Source organism: Mus musculus, chromosome 15 (assembly GCF_000001635.26).
Source record: "Mus musculus strain C57BL/6J chromosome 15, GRCm38.p6 C57BL/6J".
Classification (NCBI taxonomy): Eukaryota; Metazoa; Chordata; class Mammalia; order Rodentia; family Muridae; genus Mus; species Mus musculus.
Genome location: NC_000081.6, coordinates 100,330,659 through 100,348,599, shown reverse-complemented (window position 1 = coordinate 100,348,599; position 17,941 = coordinate 100,330,659). Strand labels below are relative to the sequence as shown.

Sequence of the window (17,941 nt, the reverse complement as noted above, 5' to 3'; positions counted from 1 at the left end):
GAGATTGTCTATGGTGTTAGAGCTTTATTGTAGAAAGACAGGGAGAAAGAAGAGAGGAGAGAGGAGGGAGAGAGAGAGAGAGAGAGAGAGAGAGAGAGAGAGAGAGAGAGAGAGAGAGAGAGAGAGAGAGAGGAAGAGAGAGGGAGAGAGAGAAAAGGCTAGAGAGAAAGAGAGTGAGAGGGGAGAGGAGAAGACAGAGAGGAGAGAGGGGGTGAGAGTGAGGGCTAAGAAGTAAGAGAGTGAGAAGTAAGAGTTAAGAGAGCAAGCAGGGGCTGAACAGCCCTTTTATTAGTATGTGGTCTTATCTTATTGTTGCTAGGTAACTGGGATGGAGGTCAGAAGGTCAGAAGCTTGGGCCATTGACTAGGTGACTTTTATCCAAGCTTCTCTTATGGGGGCTGTGGAGGGCGGTAACTTAGGCGGGGACCAGAGTTCCAGGATCATAAAGGAACGCCTACCGTGTCATGTAGGTGAATTATCACCCTTTGGGGTTCAGACCTCAGCTCAACAAGAGAACAGCCTATAGCCCAATTCCCCACATCTCCCCCTCTGTTTTTTATAAGAAAAAAATGGGGGGGGTCACTGATGTGACTGTATCATTAGTTGTGAAAATTTAGACTGGATTGGAAGTATCAGAAGAAAATATCCAGAGAAGTAGCAGAACAAAGACAGAGTAGAAGGGAGAGTTAAGGGTAAGAGTTGAGAAGGCAAGAGATTGTACAGTCAATTAACTGTTCCATGGGTAGTACAATTTGGTAATAACATCCATTTGAACAGCAATTAATTAATCTAGTTAGACATTATGCTTTCCTCACTGTCATGGTACTTTCCCCAAAGCTCAGCAGTCAGTTGCGTTGGCAAAAAGAGTCCATCTGTTGCTGGAAGGTCCCAAGTCTGTCTTCTTTGGTTCAGCGCTTGTCTCAGGAGCCCTCAGTCAGATGAGATTTTTGGAGGAAAGCAGCTGTTGTTGTCTGTAGGTCCCAGGAGATGGCACTGTCTCAGATGGCTCTGTGGCAGCAGGCCCCTTGTAGAGATAGACCTGTAGAGTAATTAAAACAAAGGAACAGAACACCAGCAGATGATGTCTGCATAGGGTGGATAGCAAAAGTTATGCCTGCAATGGTTTGCTTAGGAGCACATCACGGTCCATTGTGGGTGGCTAAGGAAGAAAAATATCATGTTAATTGTGTAACTGGGGTAGGCCATTAACAGTTCTTCTGTAAAAGGAAACTGGTTATTAATTAAGGATTGGTTGATTTTTGAAACTTAAAGGAAATCTTAAACAAGGTGAAAGACTTTTTGGACATATATCATGAATCTAGAGAGTGGGAAAAAAAGTATTTAGAGAAAGAAGCAAGAAAATTTTTGGATTGACAAAACACGATTCAGGTATTCCTGTGGGGTAGCACAGCTTCAATGCAGCTTTTGTGGGCTTATCTGGATTGGGGGTAAGGGTACTTTGTACCCTGCAACCTTTCTTCCTCCTGAATTTTTTCTACAAAGGCAGAAAGTAAAAGGCTTTTTAGCCTAAGTGCTGTCCGCCCCGCCCCCCACGCTGTGCCTGCCTTGGCTCTTTTGCCCCGCCCACCCGTTCCCCACTTTAGTCCACAGTCCACAGTCCACAGCCCGCAGCCCACAGCCCGCAGCCCGCAGCCCATAGCCCGCCTCCTGCCCCGGTCTTTGTTTCTTTGTCTGCTGGCCCTTGGCCCATTTTGGGACTCCACTGTATGGGGCAGGGCCCGAATCTCTCGGTGTGGGCCGCACTTTAGCGAGCAACTATGGCAGGGAGAGAGGGGCAGAATATAGAGCAACAGAGTTCAGAGGAGAAAAATAGTTTAGAGCACGCATCACCTAGCTAGGCATTAACACACACATCAAAGCCGAGAGCAAGTGAGGAAGGGCTACAGAGTTGGAAAACCAACTTACTTTTAGATGAAACCTGTAACAGAGACTGGGAAGGGGACCTCACACCAGCTGGCAGAGGAAAACAGAGCTCAGAGCAATTACTGCATGGTGGGCTGCTGCAGCCCACAGAGCCATTCAAAGCCTAGGACTAGGGGTGGGGGTGGGGGTGGGGAGAGACTACAGCGCTGGGGAGACCAGCTTCTTATGGCTGAAACCTGAGAGAGAGGGGGGAGGAGGAGGAAGCTTACCAGGAACACTTTGGAGAGAGAGAGAGAAAGTAAAAAGCCTAGTTTTTGAACTAGATTACTCACTGTCTTGGGAAACTTGGAGATCTGATGTAGGTCTATGTACAAAGCGTTCTTCAGATGGGTCTGTCTCTCGAGGATGGCGTAACCATACTCTGCTACCACTTGTTGGGAACAAAAAAGGGGGCCCTGGGGAAGAAGGGGAAGGGGAAGACCTACACCCTGCCAGAGTTCCACCTGTTCTCTGGTCAGTCAGAAGTTGGGGGGGCTGCTATCTACCTTCCACTCATCCCTGGGTGGGCTTCTAAGCCTCTGACCCACTCTTCATGGGGTGGCAAGAGGCAGCCCTATCTGGGAGCCCCAGTGCTGCTACTTTCCTAAAGCCACTGGGGATATGGGAGAGAAGGGTGAGGGAAGAGGTTCCCAACACAGATGATAGTGAGCCCAGCGGATCTTGATTAGAGCAGAGACTATCTATGGTTTTAGAGCATTATTGTAGAAAGGCAGGGAGAAAGAGAGAATGGAGAGAGAGGAGAGAGAGAGAGACAGAGAGAGACAGAGAGAGGGGAAAGGCTAGAGAGAAAGAGAGTGAGAGGGGAGAGGAGAAGACAAAGAGAGAGAAGAGGGGGTGAGAGTGAGGGCTAAGAAGTAAGAGAATGAGAAGTAAGAGGTAAGAGAGCAAGCAGGGGCTGAACAGCCCTTTTAAAATATACTGTCTTATCTTAATGTTGCTAGGTAACTGGGGAGGAGTCTAGCCTGAAGGTCAGAAGCTTGGGCCATTGCCTAGGTGACTTCTAGCCAAGTTTCTATTGTGGGGACTGTGGGAGGTGATAACTTAGTCAGGAGCCAGAGTTCCAGGAGCATAATGGAACTGGTCCCATGTCATGTAGGTAAATTATCACCCTTCAGGGTTCAGACCTCAGCTCAACAAGAGACCAGCCTGTAGCCCAATTCCCCACAGAATGCTTGTCCTCCCCCCACCCCCGCCCCTGAGCATGGGTCCTGCCGTCAGGCCATATCCCTTTACCTGTAGGTTATGTGCAACTAGGGACCCATTTTAGGGTCTTGTGCACTCTAGACAAGTGCAGCATCACTGGCCATGGCTTTGTGCTTTCATCTTCAATTTTTATTAAATTCATTTTTTTCTGGTGTGTGAAAGCCTTGTCTGCATGTGTTTCTGTGCACCAGTGGGTGTCTGGCAACCACCGTGTCAGTGCTAGGGACTGAATGTGGGTCCTCTGCAAGAGCAATACATGCTCTTCACTGCTGAGCTACAGTCTCCAGCCCTAATTTTTTTGTTTTTTAAAAAGCAGCATACAGAGGGACAGATATCTTTTTTAAAGATTTATTTAAATTATTTTATGTATATGAGTACACTGTAGCTTTACTGATGATTGTGAGCCATCATGTGGTTACTGGGAATGAAGGTTGCTTGCTCTGGCCTAAAGATTTATTTATTCAACGGGCATGGTGGCGCACGCCTTTAATCCCAGCACTCGAGAGGGTAGAGGCAGGCAGATTTCTGAGTTCGAGGCCAGCCTGGTCTACAAAGTGAGCTCCAGGACAGCCAGGGCTATACAGAGAAACCCTGTCTCGAAAAAACAAAACAAACAACAACAACAAAAAAGATTTATTTATTATTATACATAAGTACACTGTAGCTGTTTTCAGATACACGAAAAGAGGGCGTCAGATCTCATTACAGATGGTTGTGAGCCACCATGTGGTTGCTGGGATTTGAACTCAGGACCTTCAGAAGAGCAGTCAGTGCTCTTAACTGCTGAGCCATCTCTCCAGCCCCGGCAGGTTTCACTCTCTCCAATCCCCACGCCTTCCCTGCTGGCTCACCCAGTCCTTGCTTGTGGCTCTCCTTCGGAATCCCACTCCTGCTTTTGTATCCTATTGGTTTTTGTTTTGTTTTGAGACAAGCTCTCACCAGGTAGACCTGACTGGCCTGGGACTTTCAGAAACCTGCCCTTCTCTAGCCTGGGAGTGCTGGGATTGAAGGTGTGCCAACCACAACAGGACACCTGGCCTATGACATTCCTTCTCTTACCCTTGGGGTCACTAACACCAAGACCTCTTTTTCCTCCCTCTTCTTGGGCTCCTTTTTAGTTTCCTAGAAATATCTTAAGTATTCTAAGTACTTTTATTGGCCATGTGATCATTTTAACTCTGGAGTAGGGGCTGTAAGACTTCCCTAGAAGAAGTACTAGATGCAGTTTCCACTGGGAAGGCCCTGAAGAGTGGATCTCCATTTTTTTTTAAGATTTATCTATTTATTATATGTAAGTACACTGTCTCTGTCTTCATATGCACCAAAGAGGGCATCAGATCCCATTACAGATGGTTGTGAGCCACCATGTGGTTGCTGGGAATTGAACTCAGGACCTTTGGAAGAGCAGTCAGTTCTCTTAACCACTGAGCCATCTCTCCAGCCCCATCTTCTCCACTCAACTCATTTTTTAAAAGATTTATTTATTAATTTTATGTAAGTGAGTATACTATAGCTGTACAGATGGTTGTGAGCCTTCATGTGGTTGTTGGGAATTGAATTTTTTTAGGACCGCTGCATGCTCCAGTCAACTCCACTCCCTCAGTCCCTGCTCGCTCCGACCCAAAGATTTATTTATTATTATACATAAGTACACTGTAGCTGTCTTCAGATGCACCAGAAGAGGGCGTCAGATCTCATTAAGGGTGGTTGTGAGCCACAGTGTGGTTGCTGGGATTTTTAACTCAGGACCTTCAGAAGAGCAGTTAGTGCTCTTATCCGCTGAGCCGTCTTCTCCGCTCTTAAACCCCTCCTTCTTGTATAGGAGAAAACACTTAAAATTATTTATCAGATGTACGACACAAGTTTACCTTATGGCATGGTTGCTTTTATTTTTTGTAAGATTTATTTTGTCTTTATGTGTTAAGCCTGTGTCTGTCTGGTTCTGCATAGAGGCAGAGTAGCTCTTGCTGCTTGGGGTTGGGGGAAAAGCTGGTTTGGGGAGCTTACTCATTCTCCAAGTTACAGCCTGACCTCAGAGACGGTTGTCCTCCACTGGCCCAAAAGGCTCTGCCCGTGTCATCCATGGCAAGCGCAGGTCACTGAAACCCAAAGCTGCTGGAATGGGGTCTGGACCAGGGATGGTACCTGAGAAATCTTGCTGGCATATGTGGTTGCTTCCAATTTGACAGCAGTAGAAAAGCTAAAGGGACAGAGTAGCAGAGATAAGTCCCAGGGGACTGTTCACAGTGAAATGGGGTGTGTGTGTGGAGTGGGTATCAGTTGCTGGGGGCTCCTGAGAGGTTACATGGGAAAGCTGGGATAGCCTTGGAAAGTTGCAAGCTGGGATAGCCTTGGAAATCCTTGCAAACAAGCTTTTCTTCCTTTAGTCAGAGATGAGTCTGGCTTTGGGTTAGGTTTAGAAAAATCCTGAAATTGTCAAATCACTATGTGGCATAAAGAAAGAGACAGAGAAGGTGTCTTAGTCAGGGTTTCTATTCCTACACAAACATCATGACCAAGAAGCAAGTTGGGGAGGAAAGGGTTTATTCAGCTTACACTTCCAATACTGCTGTTCATCATTGAAGGAAGTCAGGACTGGAACTCAAGCAGGTCAGAAAGCAGGAGCTGATGCAGAGGCCACTGAGGGATGTTCTTTACTGGCTTGCTTGCTTCCCCTGGCTTGCTCAGCCTGCTCTCTTATAGAACCAAGACTACCAGCCCAGAGATGGCACCACCCACAAGGGGCCTTTCCCCCTTGATCACTAATTGATCACTAATTGAAAAAATGCCTTACAATTGGATCTCATGGAGGCATTTCCTCAACTGAAGCTCCTTTCTCTGTGATAACTCCAGATGTGTCAAGTTGACACAAAACTAGCCAGTACAGAAGGTATCTGTACCCTAGGTTAGCCTTAAAGTTACCATTCTCCAGCCTCTGCTTCCTGAATACTTCCTGTGGCAGCATGCCTAGCCTACAGGCACTTGAATGTGGAAACCTGTATTATCAGCTGTGAGAGGCATGGAGTGAAAGGGTCTGTCCATGGAGAAGGCAGACATCAGGGCCATGAACTGCTTAAGGACTGGGAAGGCACAACCTGACAGAAGACTCTCCTAAGATTTGGGGATGCTTTTAGGTTGTCTTGCTCTATATCTTAGCCTAGCTTTAAACTGCCTACTGTAGCCTGAACTGATCTCAGACCAGCCATCTTTTCTCCCTCTGACTCCTGTGTTCTAACATTTTAGGACCATGCTGCCTAGTGAGCTGGCCTTTGTTGTTTGTTACACTTCTAGGAGTGATACATTTTGACCAGTGACTTTTGTAGTTTATACACAAATTCCAGGATAAGCCTCCAACTTCTCAAACACTTCCCTTTAGAAGAAACATACTATATTGCTTAGCCACTGTTGTTATTAATTTTAAATGGGTTGAGGAATTAATTTTAAATGGCTCAGTGACCAGTCTTGGTCCTTTGCTCTTGGTCACCAGGACCTCTGCCTGTTCTCTGGCCGGGGTGGAGCTGTTGGCTCAACAGTTCATTAAGGAATTCCTGTGATTCTTTACTGCAGCCTGGTTTGATTTTAAACACAGGGATTAAGAAATACCCTTCTCTTGCTTTTGTTGGTATTGGCATGTGGAGACTCAGTGCACTGTCAGTACCCTTAACTGACTACCAGGAATTTAATGTCAGCTAAGTGCTGTGATTTTCAAAGCAACACCAAGAGGGAGGGCTTGTTCTGGGGCCAAGACCACAAATGGAACCATAATGTAATGTTTGCTTCTCTATCAACTCTGAGGACACAGAACATCAGAGAACCTGGGAATAAATGTGAAACGTTAGAATGTTTACAGGGGTGGGAGTGGGAGGTAATCCATCGAAATACTTGTGCGGCTCTCACCCCTTGTCTTAAGAGACCAGTGGAAGTGGCTGTGAACACAGAACCTGCCCTTCACTCAGGCTGTTTTGAGGCAGGGCTTCACTATGTTACCCTGGCTGGCCATACTACCTCTGAGTGCCAGGTTTATATGTGGTGCCATATACCCAGTGCTTTTACTTGCTCATTTATTTGTGTGGGCGTGTACCTGCTATGATGCATGTGTAGAGAGAGGTCAGAGGACAACTTTGTGAGTTGGCTCTCTCCTTCCACTGTGTGGATCCCAGGTCACCAGGCAGCAAGCACCTTTACCATTGAGCCATTTCATCTGGCTGGCCTTCAGTTCTTGAACATGAATTTCTTCTTTTCAAGCAACTGCCACCCAAACTGCTCCATGCAGCTCCATTCATTCTTTGAGTTCAGCTCAAAGCAGCCCCTGCTCTTCCCCAAGGTAGGTAGGATCACATGTCCTGGCATCTATGCATTTTCTTCAGTGATGACTGAAGAGACAATTTCTTCATAGCTTATTCAAGAGCAGAACACATAGTAGGTACTCAATATTAAGCATCAGTTAAAGAAAAAATAAACCAGGGCTATAGATCAGTCAAGAGTGCTTGCCTCTCAGGGTTGGGCAGGGGAGGTTGGGGACTTAGCTCAGAGGTAGAGCACTTGGCTAGCAAGCACAAGGCTCTGGGTTCAGTCCTCAGCTAATAATTAAAAAAAAAAAAAGTGCTTCCTTCATGCACTAGGCCCAGGTTCAACCCCAGCACCCCAAGAAAACTTCTAGGTGTGTGTAGGGGGTCTATGTATCTGTGTGTGAGTGTGCGTGCACACATATTTGCATATGCACACTTACTGTTCATGGTGAGACAGTCCTGCGATCCCAACACTCATATAGCTGCAGCAAGAAGATCAAGAGTTCCAGGCCAGCCTGGGCTACATGGTAAGACCCTTAGCATTTTTTAAACATATTGCTTCATTGTTTTGCTTTTTGTTGTTCTCTTTCTGAACTCATCCTGGATGGTGTGGAGTGGCACAGGACTTTGATCAGCACACAGGAGGCAGAGGCAGGTGGATCTCTGTGAGTTTGGGGCCAGCCTAGGCTACATAGTGAGACCCTGTATCAAAACAAAGCCCCTGAACAACATTCTTAATCTACGATTGAGGCCTGGTTCAATATGTTTTTTTATTATTATTATTATTATTATTATTATTATTATTATTATTATTATTATTATATGTAAGTACAATGTATCTGTCTTCAGACACTCCAGAAGAGGGAGTCAGATCTCGTTAGGGATGGTTGTGAGCCACCATGTGGTTGCTGGGATTTGAACTTCGGACCTTCAGAAGAGCAATCGGGTACTCTTACCCACTGAGCCATCTCACCAGCCCCTGATAGTGTAGTCTTGCATAGCATGCTCTCAGCCCTGGGTTCAGTCCCTAGTATGTCACTTCTAAGAGAGGGTGGGGGAGAAAGCAAAGATTGAAAGATCATAGCCACACAGTCACACCCCACTCTGATCCTTCCAAAATGGCTAAGATCTACTAACTGTGTGTGTGTCATTTGGATGCTAAGTGTCTCCCTGCAGAGAATTCCCATCTGTTCTGTGCAGTTCTGTGATGACGCTGGTGTGTAAAGTGCACTTATACGAGCTGTGGAGTGCAGGACAGTGCAGCAGCCAGTGGCAAAACCCTCAGTCGAAGGACAGAGAGCCACTGGCCAGAGCACAGGTGGCAGCCAAAGCAGACTAGTAACACCAGGACAGCAAGTGGGTTCTGATTCCTTCTTACCAGGATGGGGGAGGGAAGGAGGTGTTCCTGTGTTAGTCAGCCGTGGATTTTCGATTTTCTGGGATTTATTTATTCGGTTTGCAAGCTGTAAGTCTCCCCCACTGCTTCCTTTTCAAAGGCCTATGAGAGACCTTCGGTCCCTTTGGAGGGAGAGTTCAAAGCTGCTCTGATTTGGTTTTGATTCGGTAAGAAACAACATAGAAAATGGCTAAACAGAAACCTGTAGGGATGAATTTGATTTTCACCCCTCCCAGTGAGAATTTTACATCTAAAACGGAAGCCTGGAACCAGCGTGGAGCAGACCGGATCTCTCCCACCACCTCACTCTATTTCACAGCATAGCCATAGATGTGGGGCCGCACCAAGGTCAAGGGGAGCGGGGCCTGGATGTGCTGCAGGTTCAGCTTGGAGAAGTTGGCCTGCTCTATGGCCTTCCAGCTCTCTCTGGTCAGATTGCATCCGTCAAAAGCAAGGAACCACACACGAGCCAGGACCTGCTGCCAGAAGTAATTCCAGGTAGACCGTTCATCTGCCACATGGTCTATGAAGTAAAAAGCCCCTCCCTGAGAAGAAACACACACACACACATTTTAAGGATACTGGCTTTGGGAAATCCACTTTACAAAATGCCTCAAGATCCAAATTCCAGTGCTCTGTGGCTGACTATGAGAAGACCCAGGTAGTTTAAAATGGAGTAAGGTGTTATCTGGATAACATTGTTTCAATTTCTGCCACATTTTATACACAGTTAGCTGGGCATGATAGCGCATGCCTGGATTCTCCACACCAGGGAGGCTAAGGGAAGATGACCTTAAGCTACAGGCCAGCTTGGCCACAACTTAAGGTTATACTTTAAACTTTTATTATTATTTAAACTTTTATTATTTTGTCTTAAACTTTTTAAAAGGAGCTGCCAACCTACATGTAGTTTTGTGGTCATAAAAAATTCCTGATTACCGAAACTGAAAGCACTTAGTGTGAGCTCTCTCCTCTCTGCATATCACCCACATTCCTTCATCCTTCTACTCTCTCCACATCCCTCCATCCCTCCACTCTCTACAGTGTTATTTGTAGCAGAACAAAGCTGTAATCCCAGCACACAGGAAGCAGGGCAGGGGCACTGCTGTAAGCTGGAGGCCTGCCTCGGTTACTGAGGTTAGTTCAGAGCCAGTCTGGGTTACATAGACCCGGTCTCAAGGCAAACAATGTTGCGCTTTAAGCTTTATTACCTCGTCTAGTTTTGCTTTCTTTTAGATACAGAGTTTCACTGTGCCATTGTAACTTGTTATGGGCCTGACTGGCCTTAAAAACATATATTTATGGGCTGGTGAGATGGCTCACTGGTTAAGAGCACTGACTACTCTTCCAAAGGTCCTGAGTTCAAATCCCAGCAACCACATGGTGGCTCACAATATGACGCCCTCTTCCGGTGTGTGTGAAGACAGCTACAGTGTACTTACATGTAATAATAAATAGATCTTTGGGAAGGTGGGGGAGGGATTGCAGAGGGAGCTCTGAGTGGGTGTCAAGATTTGGAAATCTGTGTAGCTTAAAACACAGGGTGCATGAGACAGCTGAGGAGGATATAACATGGAATGAGAGCTGAGGAAGGGACCCTCAGCGTCTAGGGAGCAAAGAGGTGGAAATGTTGAAGAGCCTGACCTTGGTGGAGTGTGGTGGTGCTTGAGACCTGAGGAAGAGCAGACAGTGGCTTACAACCACCTGTAATGAGGTCTGGTGCCCTCTCGTGGTAAGTCCGAAGACGGCTACAGTGTACTTATGTATACTAATAAATAAATCTTTGGGCAGGAGCGAGCAGGGACTGAGTGAGCAGGCCGACCGGAGCGAGTAATCTCTCCAGCCCTGGCTGTATATTTCTTATCATCTTTGAATCTGCAACCTCCTTCCAAAATCGTAAACCTCGGCTTCAGGAGACTGTGGGAAGGTTAACTGCAGCTGTCACCACGCCCTGGCTCTATGAGCCTAAGGGAGACAGCCCAGGGCATCATCTGTGAGATCAGCAATCGCTTAAAGAAGCACCTGGCAAAGCCCCAGTTGCCAGGCAGAGGAGGAAGGGATCCAGGTTGGGCCCCAAGACTCTGTCCCTTTCTTAATTTTGGTTTGCTTTATTGTGTTTTAAAGATTGGGTTGGGGGGACTTGCTATGTAGTCCAGGGTGGACTCTGACTTGAGACTCCCCCTGTTTGTTCCCCTCCCCCAGCACCAAGACTCTGGGTGTGTACCCCACTCCAGGTGTGGCTATGGGTGTGGCTATGGGTGTGTACACCCCAGGCCAGGCTAAAGATCTTTACCTACTAGTTGTTAACTGGTCTGTCATTGCATTGGAGAGACAGTGCTAAGCCTTTGATGCCTCTGAGGCTTTCTTCCCAGGAAACTACAAGAGTGTGTGTGTGTGTGTGTGTGTGTGTGTGTGTGCCTGCCTGTATGTGTGTGTGCATGTGTGTGAGAGAGAGTGAGAGGTGTGAGTGTGTGTGTGTGTGGAGGTATGAGTATGTATGTGAGTGTGTGTGTGTGTGAGAGTATATGTATGTATGTGAGAGAGTGTGAGTGTGTATGACAGTGTGTGAGTGTGTATGTGTGTATGTATGACTGTATGTATGTGGGAGTGTGCATATGTGTCAGTGTCACCTCCCTACAAGTTCTCAAATCAATAAGCTGAAACATTAAGATTATCACACTTCAAGTTCAGCTTTGTTCAAAACAAACCCATTTAACCTGATAGTCACAAATACAAAGAATTTCCTCAGACTATTAGAAAGGCTCAAAGTGGCTGTTGCTCTTGGCTGCACAGAGTTCAGCTCCCTGGCTGTAACCCCTGTTCCTACCTTTGTCGTAAACAGGTTAACATTATTTCCTCCGCACCTTTCTCTTTTCTAGCCTAGAGAGATCAGTCCTCTTGAAAGCTTTGTTTGTTTGTTGTTTCTTTCTGTTGGGTGGATTTTTTTTTAAAGATTTATTTATTATTATATGTAAGTACACTGTAGCTGTCTTCAGACACACCAGAAGAAGGAGTCAGATCTTGTTACAGATGGTTGTAAGCCACCATGTGGTTGCTGGGATTTGAACTCTGGACCTTCGGAAGAGCAGTCGGGTGCTCTTACCCACTGAGCCATCTCACCAGCCCTGGGTGGATTTTTTTTAAGGTTTTCATTTGTTTTGATTTCTGATAAGATTTTCCTATATAATTCAGGCTGGCCTTGATCTCCGTGTATAGCCCAGGCTTGCCTTCACATCCTTCTCACCCTCTGAGATCCTGAGACTGTCAGTAGGTTTCTATGTGTGGTCCACCACACATATAACTTTATAAAGGTTACAGAGTTCCTGACTGTGGTGAGTTCCCATCCACACACGGTCTCTTTCCAGTTTGCAGTACTGCAAATGCTCCTTTAATGAGCATCCATGGTGGCTGAAGAGATGGCTCAGCAGTTAAGAGCACTGACTGCTCTTCTAGAGGTCCTGAGTTCAAATCCCAGCAAGCACATGGTGTCTCACAACCATCTGTAATGCTCTCTATTGCCCTCTTATGATGTGTCTGAGGGGAGCTACAGTGTACTCATTTAAATAAAACAAATCTTTAGAGAGAGAGAAAGAGAGAGAGAGAGAGCATCCTTTGGGATGGACAAGGTTTTACATATGTGTTGCTATAGATGAATCTCTAATTGAGATAATATATTCACTTGATGTTTTGATGTTTCTCAATGAGCGTTCCAAGCCCCTTTCTGTATGAGGGGGTCCTTACCAGATACCCCCTCCCTGCCCCCAGCACTATAGACTGTGAGTCTCTGAGACTGTCCTAAGGAAACACAGCTTTACAGTCTGTCTCATGATTGTCTGCTTTAGTTTATACTCCAGTTCCTGCCTAGTTGCTCATCTTTTTCCCTGACCCATTTCAAAACACAGAACCAGTATCCTTAGTGACCTGTAAATTTTGCTTGTTTTATTTTGGAGACATGGTCTCTGTGCATCGCTGGCTGACCGGGCCCTCACTATGTAGAGCAGTCTGGCCTCGAGCTTCTAGAGATCCACCTGCCTCTGCCTCCCAGTGCTGCCCGGACTTGTAAGGATTTTTGTTTCTTTGAATGAGTGGTAAAGACCCCTCAGCTGTTTCTGAGAGCTTCTGTTACCAAGTTTGACATCTAAACTCTCCACAGGCTCTTCCCCCTGCGGCAGTTTAGAACTTTCTAGATTCTGATTTGTCAGCCCTTACACTCTTTTGCAAAATTCTTCTGGAGTCATTTGGGTTTTGTTTTGTTTTTGGTTTAGAATCCACCCGAAACTGATAGGAGCACCCTCACTCATGATAGCTGCAGCTAGCCAGTCCTCACTCCTGCTACTCACCGGCTTCAGCACTCGGCACACCTCACGCAGAATCTTCTCTTGGTTCTTCACCGAGCACAGCACCAGGGTGCAGACCACCACGTCCACAGAGCCATCGGTCACCTGGTGCATGTCCTCCCCGACTGCCACCACGAAGCGCTCGAACTGCAGCTGCCGGTTCTCTGCGACGCTCTTGAACAAGAACTTCTCAAAGTTGGGGTTGGGGTCGATACAAGTGACCCTGCACCCGGGGGGATAGAACTTGAAGTTGGCCCCGGTGCCGCAGCCCACCTCCAGCAGAGTCAGCTTCCCCGAGGGGCCGGCGAACTCCTGCAGATTGCTGAAGAGCTCCTGCTTTAGGCTCGCCATCTTCCAATTGTATATCATGGCGAACCGCTTCAGGAAGTAGGGAAAGCACTTTTTGCATACCCAGCTCCACATGCCTAGAATGTTCAGCAGAAATATGGGAAACGCCACGATGCAGACCACCAGCCGCATGGCCTGGACGGCAAGCGTCATCTTTGCGAGTAGAGGAGAAAGGGCTATGGCTGCGAGTGTCTCTTGGGGAAGCAGACCTCAGGTTCTTGGCCTCACTCCAGCACCAATCAGGGAGAAAGGAGGCACTGGCTCAGCCAAAAAAATAAAATAAAATAAAATAAAAATCGCAGAGTCAGGTAATGCCCTGACTCCCACCCGCCCCACCTCACCCCACCACACCCTGCCCCTGGCAAAAAAAAAAAAAAAAGAGTTTATAGAAAGCTTGTAACTGCAGGAGAAAGAACAGCATCTGTTACTGATGACCCTCCTGGGTCACACCGGAGGCTCATGCCAATAAGAATCCAGCTGGCATTAGAGGCTGAGAGCAGCTCCGTGGGGGACCACACCCTTAAACTTGGAATTTGAGACATCAGCTCCAGATGCAGGGGTTAGCCTCGGATTGTATCCCGGTACAGCAGGTCAGGTGGAGTCTGAGCTAGCTCTTAGTAAGATAAAACCATTAATGACAACACATGACAAGCAAGGAAAATGTGGTGTATTTACACAGTAGGGTGTGGGGGTTGGTTGGTTTTTACAGCCAAAAGAATGAACTTTTGTTTTTAGAAGCTGGAGATGGTCACGTTAAACAGGTTATGGCGATCTCAGAAAGACAAGAGTTTTCTCTCATTTCCGGTTCTTGGGATTTTTGTATAAAACCACACACACACACACACACACATACACAAACACAGACACACACACCCATGGACACAAAGTTGAAGTAAAACTGTCTAGAGGGAGAAAGGGGACTAAGCAGGGAGAAAAGGGGACTAGGGAGGGCATAGGAAGCACCCACATGTTTCACGTGCAGTACACACATGTGTGGACACTTGAAAACAGGCTGAGGTAATGAGCTGGCTGCGGTCAGTGACTGGCATTGGGGCACTACTTGGTGCTGGCTGTTTTGCGTGATGAGCACTCTCTCCCTCATTCTTGACCTAGGATCTCCATCCTCTGTATGAGTGAGAGACAAGAACTTGGGACTCATTTGTTTCTTGTGTGTTCCTGTGTGTGCCACAGGGCAAACACGGGGGTCTGAGAACAGTAGGTCTCAGGACTCGAACTAAAGCCACTGAGCAATCTTGCCTGCTTGGGAATTGTACTGGACTCCTGTTTTCTTTCCCTAGTCATTGGGTGGCCAAAGGCTATAGCTCAGTTCTGTAGAAGTCCAGCTGCATGCTCCAAGATGTTCTGTCTTCTACCAAACAGCTGTATGGGGGCACTGGGACACATTGCCGGTGTCCCCAAAGCCCAGGACTTCTTTTCAACAGTCCCTCTAGAACTGTAATGCCTGGTTTAACATTTTGGTAGAAGCAAACAGAATGGTATCCACTTGGCCCTCTATCACCGTGGTCCTTCCTTCAGGCCTGGGGACCAGTGTGGATGTTGTGACAGGTGCTGGTGAGAGGACATCCGGTTCATAAGCCAGACGATCTGCGTGTGATCCTCAGAAACTGTGAACGGTGGACAGAGAGAACCACTCCACTGGGTAGTCACCTGACTTCCACACATGTGCCGAGTGTGCATACACCCATGCACACATCACACACAATAATAATAATACATTTTAAAAGAATACCGAAAGCCACCGAGGATACACATTCCAGTGACGTGCTCCGGTATTGGAGACTATCATCCTTGGGGTAGGCTGTGTGTGCAGCAGACCCTCCGAAAAACACACTGACCTTTGCCAGCTCTGAATTTGAGCCACTCTTTACTGTAATTGTGCCAGAGCAGGGATCTGCTGGCTTATGGCCGGTATTTCAAAACTCCCCACAAATGTGTTTATCTTCTCTCTGGTTTCCTGGTAAATGGATGCAGGTCTCTTTCGGGGAAAGCTAGAGAGATGATTACAATATGTTTGTTTATGTGTAGATGTATATATGTACATACATGTGTTTATATGCATATATACACATACATACACACATATGGAGTGTGTGTGTGATGTACATGTTGGGAGGAGGTCTTGGGATGTGAGATAATGCAAGTAAAGAAAGAAGTAGGCCACCAGGCCAGAGCTCCCTGCTGTGTGCTTCAAGTTCAAGCCTAGCCTTTTTTCCTTCTGGGCTGCCCCGACTTCCAGTTCTAGGGCCACCAGAACTGGGTGACCAGAGCCTGAGATCTGTGGCTTAGCCTATGGTGTCACCGCTTGGACAGTTGCCAGACACAGCAATCAAGCGTCCCACTAGTTGTCTCCAGGGAGGCCGGCAGCTCACCGCATCCTTCTCAGACTAAAGAGAGCGCTATCAGGACTCTTGAAGTGGCCTGGCCTACCTGGATGTGGGCATTTCCTCCTCCCTGATAAAGGGAGTGGCTATACTGGGGGAGGCTGATTGAAGTCTCTCTGTCTCCCTCATCCTCTGGCTGCCTGCCTCCCTCCATGGCAGGCTCCCAGTCTGAAGGCTGCTGCCAGTTGAGGCTGGATTACTCCTGATGTCAGATGCCTTGTACGCTGCAGGCTGTTTGGCAGCATCCCTATGTTGATAATTGAGTTGCCTCCCACTCCCAACAGGGTAAACAAAAATGTCCCCATATGATACCAGGTTAGCTTTTCCTGAGGGAACAAAGTGCCTGTCATTTCCTGAAAGTCCACAGGGGGAGCCAGAGTGTGAACCTTTGGAGAACCAAACAGCAAAGGCTCTAAAGCTTTGGGTTGTCACTTCTGGGGCTGGAGAGCAGCTGGAAGGAACCAGGAACATGGGCACTCTAGGTGGATGGGAGAGTGGCTGAACCTACGTGTGCTCAGGAGAAGATGCTCACAAGACAAGATGTCCGCTCAACTGTGAGAATTAATTTTGTCAGAGACACTAAGGCCCTGAAGACGGGCCAGGCAGTGGTAAGGACAGGGGCTTTGCTTTGATGTCTTTTGATGACCATGAAGGTGGATGAGAAACCTTTGGAAGTCAGGCCTGTGGCTGGCCACAGCTGGGAAGTGCTGCCTCTATTGTAGCCAGGGCAACTCTGGAAAAGGAAGTGGTTGTCCTTGAAGCTGGGTTTGAGGGTGATAACATCTTTGGCCATGTGGTTTTGGAGGAATGGTTTGGTAACAAAGGAAGCAGGCTTGAACATAGGCAACTACAGTAACTTCCAGAACTTCAACAATTGTAACATAAGATTTGGGACCCGCAAAGACAGGAATCTAAAGCAGGAACTGGCCCTGTGATGTGGAGGCCAGGAATTTATCAAGCTCCAGACACCAGTGACCAGCTGCTCTCTCCCAGGAGAAACACCTCAGCTGTGGCTACTGCTGCTGAGGGTTTGGAAGGAAGGTAGATGCAAGAACCTAGGACAGCAGCCAAAAAGGCATGCCTGCAGACCTCCTTACTATATTAAGTTTTATATATGTGTGTGTGTATGTATGTATGTATGTATATATCTATTTCTATATATGTATACATATATACATACATATACATTGCCAATTACTAATCAATGTACATAATAAGTATCATATCCATTCAGGTCATCTGATTATCTCATTACCATTTTGGAATTGTTAATATAAATGCGTTTATATCTAAGTATTATTTATTTATTTAGTTTTTTTTTTTTTTTTTTTTTTTTTTTTTTTTTACCGAGAAAGAGTTTCTCTGTATAGCCCTGGCTGTCCTGGAACTCACTCTGTAGACCAGGCTAGCCTCGAACTCAGAAATCCACCTGCCTCTGCCTCCCAAGTGCTGGGATTAAAGTCATGTGTCACCACTGCCAGGCTTTATTTTCTTTATAATGCCTATAAATGGATTCCCACCCCCTTAAACTGCAGGTTCTATGTGTTTGTTCACAGTTTTAAGACTGCAGCCTTACATGGGATGAGAAACAATGTGGGACAGGTGTTTGTAGGGCTCGATGATCTTTGTATCCTTCCTGGTCTATTCTGCAAGCTGGAGAAAGATCCAGAGCAATTATCACAGCTCTGTGCGTGTTTTATAGGCTTGCTAGTAAATGCAGCGAAGTGAGATGATTAATGTGCAAGTTGTAGAGGCAAAGAACGATGACGGGGCCGGTGAGATGGCTCTGTGGATAATGGCCTGTGCTGTTCCAGGCCTTGATGTGCGAGCCTGCAGCCAGGGCCAATTCCTGGCTCCCATGGCTCCCATGCAAGGGTGGAAGAAAACAGCTGACTCAGGTGTCTTATGACATCCAGACATGCCTCCTCCAAAATCTCTCTCTCTCTCTCTCTCTCACACACACACACACACACACACTTATAATAAATAAGATTTAAGTGAAGCAGAGACGTGGCTCTGCAG

The 17,941-nt window shown here is 46.8% G+C and overlaps 1 protein-coding gene across 3 annotated transcripts; it reads right to left on the bottom strand.

The window, feature by feature from the left end:
• Positions 1 to 213: 213 nt before the first annotated feature.
• On the bottom strand, positions 214 to 13,794 carry Mettl7a3 (methyltransferase like 7A3). Of its 3 annotated transcripts, XM_006521279.4 has the most exons (3): positions 13,443 to 13,793; positions 13,173 to 13,343; positions 8,369 to 9,377 (listed from the first exon to the last, which is right to left on the bottom strand). In XM_006521279.4, the coding sequence occupies exons 1-3, from the start codon at positions 13,668 to 13,670 to the stop codon at positions 9,141 to 9,143; spliced, it is 636 nt and encodes a 211-aa protein (XP_006521342.1). In that variant the 5' UTR covers positions 13,671 to 13,793; the 3' UTR covers positions 8,369 to 9,140. The 3 variants fall into 3 exon arrangements, with proteins under 3 accessions (XP_011244014.1, XP_006521342.1, NP_001074940.1); XM_011245712.3 differs by lacking the exon at positions 8,369 to 9,377 and adding an exon at positions 214 to 1,039 and having other exon boundaries at positions 13,173 to 13,794; NM_001081471.1 differs by having other exon boundaries at positions 8,431 to 9,377; positions 13,173 to 13,671.
• Between the last annotated feature and the right edge of the window lie 4,147 nt (positions 13,795 to 17,941).